The following is a 13,916-nucleotide window of genomic DNA, read 5'->3' on the forward strand; positions in this document are numbered from 1 at the left end:
AAATAATTATGGGAAGCCATACTGTTGAGTTAAAGACTTTTATTTAGAAACAGTATCTGTAAATTGAGCCCTGTAAACACTGAATTTTTCAGCTCTAGTCAAGAAACAGGTTGTTTAGAATTGGTTACTTAAGTCCATTGTGATTTTTTTTTTTTTTTTTTTTTTTTTGCTTGTTTCTACTTGGGCTTTCCCCAGGAATTCATGGACTGAAGTTTGTTGAAGAAAAAAGTTGATATGTGAACAAAGTGATATACTATGAATAGGTAAAAGAGAATGGATATTAAAATCAAGCTAAAGATTATCTGGGGATTTTGTCATTGATTTTACACATCTTTCCATTACCTTAGCTGGTTAAAAATAAAGAAGATAGAATGCATAGCAAAACTGAGTCAGGATTTTTTTTTATTCAGTACTGGATTTGATGACCTGTGGACAATAATATTTTTCTCAAAAAAATCAGTGTTTCCATAAGTTGTTTCTGATTTCCAATGGCAAACAATTAGAGATTCAAACAGGTGCATTTATTTCTTGTTCACATAAGAATATTTTCTGATTCACTGAATTCAACATTTCTACTGCATCCCTACTATGTAAAAGGCACAGTGATATATTTTGGTTGAGTTGGGGAATTTAAAGTCTCTTTATCTCTCATACCAAATAATTTTCATGGAAAGGATAAATTTTTCTGTCCGGTGTTAAGACTGTGTAGTCTATGTTTTTTTTTTTTTTTTCCCATTTAGTTTCTCAGCTCACTGAAATCGGTTTTTCAGCTAGAATACCAGAGTATCTGTTGATGGCTATCTCTGTGCACATTCATTGTTTTCTTGGTTTACTATATTCTAGAAATAAAAGTGTGTTTAACTTACTGTCGTCTACATTCTGTCCCTGCAGATTATTTTGTCAAGTGCTTTTTCCAGCCTAATTTAAATCATTTATAAAATATGCCCTTGAGCCTAGCCCTTAGAAGAGAAATATGTACCACATTATGGCCCATGTATCTTACAAATAAGAAGCGTTTCCGGATGGGCAATGTGGAGTTTCTTCATTCAGATTTCTTTTACCGCATTAAAACACATTGCCTTACTCTATCTTAATAGTCATTTTCCTTCTAGGCTATAAATATATTTCAAATACTTCATCCTAATTCTATTTTCTTGAAGGCAAGCTTTCTTAATTTAGACGTTTAATCTTTTATCATCAATACTATATCTTGTTTTATTACTTCTCTCTGAATACCTTCATCTGTGCAGATGCCTTGCTGATAATGAAATTGACTGGAAATATGGCTAGATGTCCTGTCAAATTGGTACAACCTGCCTCTTGACCTCTTTCATCCATTTTCTTGGGCAAATCTCTTTTGCAACTGAGACTATCCTGGAGAAGTTATGGTCAACGCCGTCTTTTAAGAACCATGCACCTTTGTCAGCCCAAATTTCTGTATGTGAGACACTACCATAAAACAAAATCAGAACATCTCTTTATCTGAAACTTCCAATTTGAATCTGCTGCTATTCACATTTAATGGAGCCTCCCTTACTGAGGTCTTTCTCTTCAATTATAACATTTTGGTCAACTTACATGAAAAAATCTTGACGATGTCTTTCATGATGAATTACATGATAAATGCATCTGCAGATTGTTCTTTTGAAACACCCATATTATTTCACCTGACTTTTCTCAAACTTTTGTGCTAAGAAGCTAAACAACTTTTTTTTAACCTCAAACAAAAATTTGAGACCAGCCTTACATCTGTCTGGTCAGAATGAAATTATAACTGGGACTATAATAATGGAATCTCTTGACTACTGAAATCTTGCAAACACTTTGTATCTTGTCCTAAAGGGCTCTTACCCATTTCTGCAATATCATGAGAAGTATGCAGCATATCTATAATTGGAATAGAACTTAGTTTTCATGAAAAATGTCATTAGATCCTAAGATTTGGAAATTATCTGATCCTAGCTTTGCATCCTTTATCAAAGACAGTTTTATTATTTTAACTAATGTCATAACTAAAGGCATTATTGTCACAAGCAGTCATGCTAAATTCACCTAAGAGGTCAGCACAGTTCACCACTCTGCATCCTTTTGATGCAGCCTAGTTTTGCATTGGGTTCCTGAAGTCATGCTCCATTTCCAAAGTGACAACAGGCAATTATAAGACATGCCAACAGACAATCTAAGTTCATTTTGTTTTATTTCAATATTTTAAAAATGTTTAACTCCATTTTTATTCTAATATCTTAACGTTGGGAGAATTGTACCATCTGTTTGTTCAGTAGCTAAAAACTTAAGGTGTTTATTGGAAGAATGGACAATTGCATCATTAGTATTAATGACCTTTAATTTTTTTATGAGATGATCCCAATAAGTTTCTAATACATAGTTTTTAAAAGTGAGAAATTGTGATATATGACCAATTTATTTCCTACAATAGGAAAATCAGAAGTTGCCTAACTTATAAAGCCAAATGAGATTGTTATAAAAAGTCAAAGATAAGCCAACTAGTCAATGGTCCAAGATGTAAAGGTGGAGAGAAAATAAAACTTCATAGGGCCATTAATTGCAAAATCTCATACAAAAAAATCTGTTAAATATAGAATTTGAATTTAGACTTACAATTATTGAAAATAATAAATGATATAGCAGGGAAAATATATGCCTCCTCTCATAAGTACAGAAAAAGTCAAATAGAGGAAAAACACCCTTCTTTTTATATGCAAGATTTTTTTCCTATTGACTTTAATTCTTTAGAGACATCTTTAAATGTCTCTAACATTTATTTTGAAGTGAAAAATGGACGTGATGTTGCTAGATTCATAATCAGTTTGAATTTAGTAGCTTCTGTGTTTCAAACTGCTCTCTAATCTGCCAATTTTGCTTAATTTTAAATTGCAATTATTGTAATACACTTATGTATTTAGTATGCTAAGAATGACAGGCTTAGAAATAGAATTATATTGGCTTAAAACAGAAAAGTAAATCCCAAATTAGGATTTTTGTTTATCTGTATATAGAAATAGTCTTTGGTTTTTACCCATTTGTGATGCCATAATTTGCAAGTTATTGTTTGAGTGCCTAGGTGTACTAAATATTTTTCTGTGGAAAGAGCTGGTTTCACTTTTCATGGATTCCACTAGGCAGACGAAGCCCTGACATCCATGCGGATGGTTTCAGGATGTGCCTCCTCTTCAATAGTGTCTTTTACTTTTGTTTTATCGTAATCTATAACTTTGAGTATTCTATTTTTAACTCCTATATTTGCATTTAAAAAAATACTTTAGTACTCTACATGTCATTGTCACATCTTGTCTTGTTTTCTATGAAAACTGGACTTGGTAAGTAAAGCTATGATGATAGCAGAAATTGCCCACAACAAAAATGTTTGATCAGTTGGCATCACTGGGTCATGTATCTTGATCTCCGAGAGAGGTAGTGCATTTTTTTTTATGCTTGCAGAAAACTTGCCATTTGATTTTTTCCTACAGTTTTGAAAATGGACTCCTTTTAGTTGCATTTTATATTTGATACACACAAAAAAGTCAAGATTCTCAGCAACATTTTAAATTGAAAGAATTTTATGAAAGGATTCTAAAGGTAGAAAAGGGCATTGGTTATTGGCTTATCTTTTAAATTATGCCCCTCACGCCGTCCACCCTTGGGTTAAAAGGAAGAGTCAAAAGAGTTGCAATTGTAGCAACAACAAATGTCTTAGTCTTTCAGTGATCCCAATGAAAGAGGTAAGTATCCCTTTAGTAGAGGACCATGTACAGAGGTTAGATGTACAGAGGCCAAGAAATTAAGGAAGGTCACACAGCAGGGCGATGGAACATCCAAGAAAGACATCTGGGATCCCCACATACCGTTCCAGGCTTTAAGAGCTGCAGCCCTTGCCTTCTCTCTTGGTGATCTTCAACACTTTAAATAGGGGATTCACCCCCTTTGCGCCCCACTACAGTTGTCCCTTACAATGCCTGACAAGGCAGGGTGCATCTTCATTCTCCTCCCATGTGGTTCCTTTATCTGTTCAAGAGCCACTAAGAAATCCGAATGGTCAGCCAGCTTAAAGTCAAGAAATGTATATCTCTTTCAGCACCTAATTCCTTCATATAGCTCTTTTACCCAGTTATCCATTCCCTCTTCCACTTCCCTAATCCCTTCCCAAGTAGGGTACGTTTTATTTTTCTCTTGCTCTCTCTCTCACTCTCTCTTTTCTGTATCTCTCGGAAATCAGACAGGAGTTCAGAGCACTTTCACTACCTTTTATGAGGTAGATTGTGATGTCATAGATGGGGGCAGGGCTAGTCAACTTTCTACCCACCTCCCAACCTGTGCTGAGGGAGCTCCGATCGGGAGTGGAAGCAGTGATTCCTCCATGGTGAGTAACTTGACTTTCTAATCTAATGTCTTTCATTGTAATCATTAATTCTGAAGGCAGGGGGGATTGGATTTGAGGGAAATGAAAATGTGCCCACTTAAGGCCTCTTGATATTTAGACCAACTTTGGGCAAATGACCTATTTATTCTTTATGTGGGTCAGAAATTCCACAGCACAGATATATTCTTCAATTGTGGTCTAAACTTGAGAAGTGAAAATGGTATTTTTATTTCTTGATTTCTCAGTCTTTCTTCCCATTGGGACTGAAAGTCATGGCATATGTGGAATGAATATATTCTGTAGTCTCTTTGTGAGCTTCTCTAAGGAAGGCTAGTCAGAAGGATGTATTCTTCTTTGTTTGGATGATTTCAGGGTCATGAAATATCCTTTACTGATGGTTGTCCTGAGAATCAGTGGGTCCTTCTAAAATTGAGGAAGTTAAAATGTACATGAGGATGATACACGAGGATTATCAACAACTGCTTTGGGTGTTAACAAATGAAAGCTTTCTAATGCAATGACTGACATGTTCATTTTTTGAAAAAAGTTACGATTCCTGCAAGTTTAAGTTCACAGCCATTTCAAGGTGTCACAGCCAGATTTGCTGCCCATTTTGTTGTTGCCGTCATAAACACTGATGCTGTTGTATAGTGTCTCTTGGTAGAGGTGTGAAAAGCTGCTATTGTTTCATTTGGGTTTCTATTATGTTACTGATTAGTTCTTTTATATGCCTTAGTATTTAGAAAGAAAAACTCAACTGGAGTGAGCACTTTTCTCCACTTCTTTCCCTGTTCTTTCCTGGGTACCTATTAAAACTGTCAAGATGCAAGCTTTTGTATAAAAGGGTAAAGGGTGTTCACGGAGGTAGTTGACTCTTTAAGGGATATCAAAGCATGAGGGTGGCTGTTCTTAGAAGTGTTTGACCATCAGAATGTGATACCCTGTTTTTTTCATAGGGTGGGATGAAAGCATCCTGGTATGGATTATGAGTATTATAAAATATGTAAAGAGGGTGTTATTTTTTGTTTTTGTTTTTCAAAATATACATCCCTAGTTAACTAGCCATGATGAACATTTGTGTTGGAGATTAGTTTTGGTTTAAAATGAAGAGTCCGTCTGTCTCATCAACAGCTTCTTTGTTATGCATAAATCCATGATCCCCAAAGTTATACACTTTTATATTTAAAAGTACTATAGCTGATACTGCCCTCTTTTGTACCCTGGGGTTAGGGAATGGGTTTTGAAGTTATTTGATTACCTAAGTTTTCTAACCTAAATAAGTGACTATACGGTAAAGGCGTCAGGCCTGATTAAAAAAAAAAAGGTAGGGCCATAACTGGCCAGTAGAAAGATTTTGATGACAATCACCTGCAGGCAACCTAATATTGCAATGTGGGCAATAATGCCAGTCTTACATGTTGGATTATCCCTCTCAAGTCTATGACCTGCCTTCCATTAAAAGTACTAGACTCCTGAAACCCAGGTAGAAGCAAACCTTCAGTGCTAGAAAAATCTGATGTCTAATCATAGCTCAAGTTTTTAATGTCTTTTATCAACCCCTCATACAGCTGCCAGGTAAGAAATGCTCATATTTTCAAACCCTTGGGACACAATCATCTTTAAACTTCGTGAGTTAAGAACGGTTGTGTTGTGCGCTTGTGCAAATTCAGAGAGTCTATCATGGAATGCGTTGTGCATGCACTTATTTATCTTCATGCGCATGTTTCATTTATAGTGATGTTCAGTGTTTTTTAAATCCATTGTGTATGTATTAAAAGTTTAATTTTAAAATACATACATTATGCTCTAAAGGAGACAGTGAAGTGGAATGGAAGTTGCATTAATTTGGGGTCTGAATGCTTGGTATGCTAGTTCTATCTCTGTGCTTGACTTGTTAGGTAACTCAAAGTAAATTACTTAGATCTCTTGGGCCTCAGTTTTTCTCATTTGTAAAATGATGGTAGATGATCAAAAAGAGATATTCTAATGCATCCATGCTCAAAAAATCTATGGTTTTATGATATATTTTTGAAGAACTGGTTTATGGGAAAATGATTGAATAGTTGATGAAATATAGTTTTTATGTTGTACACCCAATTATTAAATCCAGAAAAAACATTCTGTTTAAATTAGGTTTTAAAATGTGCTGCCTATCTGATATAGTGCTAGTTTATGATAGATGTGCCTGAGCCATTTGTTTTAAATAGACAATATCATTTGATTAATCGACTAAATCTAAACCGCTTAGAAAGTTATATATCAATTGACATCTGAAGAGAGGCAGAATCCATGATAGGAAGCTCCATATTGATTTTGGAAGACCGATTCATGTTTTAACTCCATACCTTTGTGTTATTCTAATTATGGGGGATGTAAAAAATGTTTACTAGGTAATAGATGTAGCTGATCTCACTGGGACTTCAAAGTTTAAAATTACCTATGTAATATTGCAGGAAATCCTATGTGGTTTTGGAAGTGTTGATGAGTAGGGAATTGGTAAGTATGGAACTATGTACTATGGGGGATAAAAAAAAATGTAAAGCCTTGCTCCTAAATTTGAGGAATGTGCAGCCTCTTTGGGGAGTCTATATATGTGCCAAGTACCAGCTTAGAAGTGAATACATTAAGTGCCAAAAGAAATATCCCTGTGGTCTGGGTGGGCTGGATTGCACTGGGAGGGTCTCATAAAAAGCTGATACTTTTAGCTAGCAGAGAACAGAGTGGTTTAGGTTTGTGTGTTATTGTACATAAAAAGGGCAGGGAAGTGTTCCCGGTCTTCAAAACCCCAGAATTGTAAATGGAGCTGAAGATACCTTCTGTTTCAAAATCAAAATTTATTGCTTATAGTTAAACCTCATACTTTTTCTGAACACTTTTCCCATAAATTATATGCTGACTATACAAGATGAGATGTCTTTGGAAGAATTGAGGAGGCAGCAAGTGAGTGAATTGAGTAATTATAAAAATATAATCAGGCAGGAGTTTGGTCAGTTACATAAAACTCCACATGACCACTCACAGCCACAACTATGGAAGAGAAATACATAAAAGCCAGAGGAAGGAAAGAGGAAGACTCTAGCCTGGAGATATTCTGGTATTGTGATAAAAGTAGAAAGGGATCATTATTTGGGGGTTAATCAACAACAGATTTAGAAATGTCAGATAGTGATGGAAATGTCCACCAGCTAATGAGAATCCTTGTAACTAGGATGAGTTTATGAAGCAAACAGTTTCCTTGTGCACTAAGCAAGAATAACATCAGTCTCTCCACCCTTTAATCGTCAGTGTTGACAAGGTTTTAACACTAAGTTAAACTAAACATCATTATGCAAGTCTCCTTCCCATATACTCTTGGAAATAGGTTATTGATTTGGGCATGTTTTATTTATATTGACAAAGAACACTTACATTTGAAAGCCTCTCTGTTGCTGTAGATTCACAGATGATTTGCGGTGGGTATTTTGCCTCACTTAGGGAAAACTGTTTTTGTATTTCTTGCCATTCAAGTCTCTTCCAAGTTATTACCTTGGCCATTCTAAAAGACTGGAATTCCACGAATAAAATGGCTCTGTCATATAGCCCTTTTACCAGATTCTAAGGACTTAGTAAATAAGCAAGACTCAGTTTAGATCATCCAGTGACATGACTTCTAATTTTCTATTGTGACATCAGAATTAGCTTCTAGAATTTGTTTTCTCAGGAAATCACTTTCAAAGGCTAAATTTTTCTGTTTGGGAATGGTGAAGTAGTATGATCAAAGGCAGTTTAACAAAGCAAGAACTACTCTCCTAGCACTGGTTTCCTTGAAAAAGAAAAATGTTCAAGTAGAAGTTAGATTTTGTGGAACAAAATTTAAAAATTGAGAGATACTAAGATTATGTTTGTTTGAACAGAACAATGATGAGGATGACAACTATTCCCCTTTCTTCCTCCTAGGCATCTTTAGAGGTCATTTTAGAAGTAAAGCATCAGTCAGAGCTATAATTCAGCAAACTCATTGATTATGTAATATGGGATATTCCCTATTCCATTTAGGAGGGATTCACAGAATTAGCATGGAAAACACATGAACTAGTAACTATGATTATAATAATCACTTTAAAAGAAATACATATTATGACCATTTTTGTAGAAAAGGATAAAGAGGTAGTAATTTTTTTTTTTGAGACTTCATGCATAACTGAATAGGAGTTTTCCAAATGGAAAGAGAGGGAGGAATATCTCGGAAAAGAAACAGCATCCATAGCACTGAGGGTATATAAGAAGTATTCCAGACTGACTGGACTGGAAAATGTCAGAGCTGGAAAGATGGAGAAAAATAAAAGATGTGAGGTTAGTGCTGGATATCAAAGAAATTCTTCTGACTCATGCTGATTTTAATGAGTAGCATTGAAAATGATCAGCATTATCTCCATGCCAGCTCAGCAAGGGGTTTGAGGGAGACTTAAAATGCAGGATCCTGGGCCATGTTATAAACTTCTCGAATCAGGAACGGTAGGGAGTAGGTTCTTGGAGTCTGTAATTAACTACCCCATCCCACTCCCCAACACATACCAGGTGATTCATTTTCACACCAACCTTTTAGAATCCCTGCAAGGCAACAGAATTGACTCATTCTGTTTCTATGTTCTTGGAAGCAGTTTCAAAATAAAATAAAGTATCGTATTATTAAAAGATTTGGGGAAAATAGGAGTTAAGGGCAATATAAGAATATTCTAAAGAAAATTGGCTTAAATTGTGGTTAAGCATGAGAAAGAACTAAGACAGATGGTTATTAAATGTAAATAATCTGTGATGCTATTAAATCTCCTTGAAAGTGGGACATGAAACTGTAAACATTCAAGAGACGATCCTTCAGTTTTCTTTGTCATATTACAATACAAAGAGTTAGTGAAGACTGAAGCTAAGTTGTTACACATCTTCCAAGTTGTGCGGAGATAAGAGATAGGGGCAACAGCCCAGAGTAAGTAACATTTGTTTTGGATGGTATTCTTTGGTAGGGCCATTTGACTCCTTTATTAAGTGAACTTCCTTGGGGGGGAAAAAAGTGTATATTAGCATTCTCATCATAACTGGAAGAACCAAGCTTTCACACCCATGCAGCATATGACCTATGTGGTCTGTGTTGAAAATATTAATTACAGAACTATTTGTTTAAATCAATAGTCACTTACATGTGCTAAATTCTTTATCTGTGGTTTTTTTTTCCCCCATGAACAACAGCTGTTATCCTACACCCATCAATCTGTATAGAAAGTTAGAGAAGTGGTAAAAGACATAAGGAGAAGGAGATACTAGAAAAGAATGTTACATTTTACTGAGACATGAAAATGAGCCCTGGTCAAGAATAAAGTGAGCCTCCGCTCACAGCAACAAGGATTTATTCTAATTTATCCCCCTAGTTGCTTTGCATACAGCATTTCATTTCCAGATCACCAGAATCTTCTGTATTTTTTAAATTTGTGAATAGCTTTGTTTGGAAGTCAAAAAATAGGGGGAACCCTATTTTTATTTGTTTTGCACGGTTAATTTCACTGTCTTCTCTTGGTATAGATAAGGTCACTGTCTAGAATCAGCGGACTGGTAGGAAGCAGTGCCTGCCATTAACTGAACAAATTAATGTTGATCTAAAGATTATATATATAGATATCATCTCATACGGTAAAAAAATATATTTTTAGTTCTTAGAGATATTTCTTGCCAATGATCTGTGGCTCTGTCATTGCCCTTCTTACACTAACTAAAGCAAATACAAACTTGGGTGGTTCTAAAAAGATATTCCAGGCAAAATTATTTACCTCAAGGCCTACTCATTTACCTAAATAAATGCCAAGCACAGCACAGCGACAGCTATGTGGTTTGATTGTTGTATATCTGAAGAATAAGTTAGAGAATACTATACTCTTAAATAATGTTAAAATCGTAAGAAACATATTGCTATTAGGTGTGAATTAGGAAACCAACGCTGTCCTTTATAATTGATGAAACTTAGTAACATCCTTAATTTCCATGGACTTTTGCTTTTTATTAGAATAGTGATAGCTACTCAGAGGGACAGATTCCCATGGTAAATACCAAAATATCAACAATTATATTAAGATATATTAATATACTAAAGGATTAGTGTATGTCAGGCATTGTATGAAGCATTTAAAATGCACCATGAAATAAATGTTTTTTCAGTTGTGTTCTGGAGGAGACGCTATCATCCCCATTGAAAATATTAGAATCATGAGGTTCAGAGGATTTCATTTAACTTCCTGAAGGTCACAAAGTCAGTGCCTGGTACACAGTAGTGCTTCGGGAAGACTTCTTTGATATTCTCCAACAGCATGGTGTATTCTCTGTCACTTCATGTATGACACTTTAAGGTCATTATATTTCTCTCAACTAGTCTGTAAGCTACTTATAATAGGGAAGATGTTTAAATGTTCATTTTTTCCCCTGGTTCCCTGCATAATGAACACATAATCCATGCCTAACACATTAGCTTACCACCCCTTCCTCCACTGTAGTAAATTATCAGACCCAAAAAATCCTAATAATTGATTCTGAAGTCTGTCAGTCATTCATATTTTCATTCATTTATTTCTACCTGAAAGCACCTGACTTCAAATGCTAGATTTCAAATGCATTGTTTACCTAAGATGTGGGGCCAAAAATCAAATAATTAAATGCAGTTATTTTTCTAGTTAATTTCTTTATAATTTACTCTGTTAAATTTTGTTATATATTATGTGAACCCTTTTTAATAATTTAACCTGATTTTTAAAAAAAGATGCCATGGAAAGCTACAGATTTTTTTTTCCCAAAAAGCTGAATGGATCAAATTAGTAATTTATTGTGAAAATAAATTTAAAAGTAACATAGTTGGTTTCATATGCCCCCTTATGCAAAGGTTATGACATGTAAATTGTTAAATAATTATATTTAAATGTGAAATATTTTTAAAGCACTAAAATATGAAATATTTTTAAGTCTACTAAATTTTTAATGCCTACTATTAGTATTAAAAATTTGTATAGACTTTTACATGTTTTAATTTAGATTCAACTGCAAATGATAAAACAATGATAAAATAGAGAGCTATTTCTGTTTCACATGGAATAGGTCTGTCTGTAGTTCAGGGACAGTAGAGTGAACACAGAATCATCAACGACTTTGACACCTCCTAACTTTATGGCTCATCTATTTTCATCTTTTGGCCCAAGATAACTGCTAGTGTTCCATCTTTCCATTTTTCATGTAAAATGAAGAGGTTAGAGGGTTAAACCAGGTGCTATATTAGTACCTAATATAATATAGGGTTCCTAGAAGAATCCACCCCTCTTCCCTTCTCCAATTTCCACTTTCATCTCCATGTGTGTATGGCTTGCTGCAAGAGAGACTGGTAAACAATGTTTTAGATAGGCACATTCCTGCCCTGATTAAAATTTAGATGCCAAATAAAGAGAAGAGCAAATGAATATCAGATAAGCAACCAAGACAGGATGTTAAGAATAAAGACGAAATTACCCTGATAAGATTCGATTCGAAGTAAGCAAGAATTTGGAGAATGGAAATAAAAACCTATTCTTTATAGTTTTTTTGAAACTTGAAAGTCAAATTTAGTTGTTCTACAAATAGTTTAAAAAGGCTTCTGTCTATGTTTTTGAGGGAATTAAGATAGGTGACTCTTGTCTACAGGATGCCAGCTTTTCTGGGAGGTGGAGGGCTTTCCCAGTAGCCTTCCTTTGCTGAGTTATACTGGCAGAGAGAAGCTGCCAATGAAGGCTTTGACTAATGCAATGAACCCCCTCTTATGAGGAATCTGAAAAGAACTGGGAAGAGGTAGGCTTCAGTAGCAGTTCTTACAAGTGTACGCCCTCCGTTAAGTGGAACAATAGCTGGCTGTATGACCTGGGCAAGTTGCCTTACCTCTCTGAGCCCCATTTTCTCAGCTGTAAATTGAGAATGATACTAGTATCTACTTCATTGAGTTATTATTAGGATTAATGGTATTGATGTGCACCATACATTTAGCACAGGGTCCAGAATGTGGGCGTACTAACAAATGAGTACATATTTTTTGTTACCTTCTCTCCTCACAAAAGACCATATCATCTTTTGGATAATGTTGATGCCCTCTTATTCTTCTTACATCATGTCTACCCCAAGCAAGGTGCTGGACATAACAGCGGTGAGCAACCCAGCCAAGGTCTCCTCTGTCATCAAGATTGCATTCTTTTATCATTGGGAGTCCTAGAGGAATCACAGAGAGGGGATAGTTGAAAATACAGAAAGGAATGACCTCAAAAGAAGCGAAATAGTGATTGTAACATTTTACTCTGTAAATGAATCACATAGCCAATCAAAATGGAGATTCCTGAAATCCACAGTTCTGAAACGTGGCTCTGAGAAGGGATCAGGAATCGAGATTCCTAAATGTTCCTGGTTGCAGATGATTATTGTCTCACACCTGTGAAAACACTAGTCTAGGAAATGGTGGAAAGAGAAACTTGTAGACTATAGTGAGAGCTTCTCAGGACAGTTTAATATCTTTCCTAGGAAAACTGGGTTTGCTTCTTTCAGCTGGTTCAGTCTAGCCTAGTTTGGATAATTCTTTCCCATAGGGAGCTTGTCGTAGGAAGTTTAAGAACTTCTTTGGCTCTTCCCAAAAGATGCCTGTAGTAACTTCTCTTCTCTAGTAGTGATAATCGCAAACATCTCCAAACATTGCTGAATGTATCCTGGAGTGGGTGGCAAAATTCACCCCTAGATGAGAACCATAGGACTAGGTGAAATCTTGACCTTTCACCTTGGATATACATACTGCTTTACATAGAGCCGTTCACTTCTTCCCTCTGGAAGAGTAGAAGATGGCAGATAAGATACTTCTAGGTTTATCTGCCAATCTCATTTCCAGCCTAGTGTCTGGGAGTGGAGGTGCACTTTTCTAAAAACAAGACTCCTGAGAAACCATCACAGTCATCCTCTAGACATAACCTTCTTAAAAAGGTCCCCATCTACCTCTTTTCCTGGTTATTCCCAAATCTTCCTGTCTTAGCGATGTATATATTTCTACTCCCCAAAGCAAGTAAGGGTTCCAGTGAAAATGTTTCAAATAAAAGTTTAAATAAGGTAAAATGGCATTCATTTCTTACTTTTTACAAACAAGAGTATTGAAGTTAAAACAATTGTTTTCATAGCACTTTAGAAAACTCTTTTCAAATATCATCACACATTTACCTTGTTTCTCTGTACATTTTAAAATTTTTACACAGTGATAAAATCTAACTACATTTTAAAAAATAAGAAAAAACTAAGGTGATAGTTAAAATAATATTTTTAATACTGTTAACGAACATCACGTTAAGGATCCTCTTGAAATTCAAATTGTTTGTGTTTTTTCAATATATATGATGATAACTCATCAATGCTGAAATTAGTGCTAGGTGAGCCCTTAAAACCAAGCAAGTTGTAGTTAGAAACTGAAGATATTGCATGACTTAGTATTTTTTTTTTTTTTTTTTTTTTTTTTTTTTTTTTTTTTTTTGTT

At 35.1% G+C, this 13,916-nt stretch overlaps 1 protein-coding gene across 7 annotated transcripts in view; it reads left to right on the top strand.

Moving 5' to 3' along the window:
* CTNNA2 (catenin alpha 2) overlaps window positions 1-13,916 on the top strand; it is a 1,139,605-nt gene that overhangs the window by 1,106,779 nt on the left and 18,910 nt on the right. For 4 of the 7 annotated variants that reach the window (XM_032243720.1, XM_032243721.1, XM_032243725.1 and 1 more), the window contains one exon: window positions 4,235-4,378. The exons of the other annotated variants lie outside the window; for them this stretch is intronic. In XM_032243720.1, coding sequence (XP_032099611.1) covers window positions 4,235-4,378 — 144 coding nt within the window. The remainder of the gene's footprint in view (window positions 1-4,234; window positions 4,379-13,916) is intronic. 7 annotated transcript variants of the gene reach the window in all.

This window comes from Sapajus apella, unplaced genomic scaffold (genome assembly GCF_009761245.1).
Source record: "Sapajus apella isolate SASKATOON/1434 unplaced genomic scaffold, GSC_monkey_1.0 scaffold52, whole genome shotgun sequence".
Lineage (NCBI taxonomy): Eukaryota > Metazoa > Chordata > Mammalia > Primates > Cebidae > Sapajus > Sapajus apella.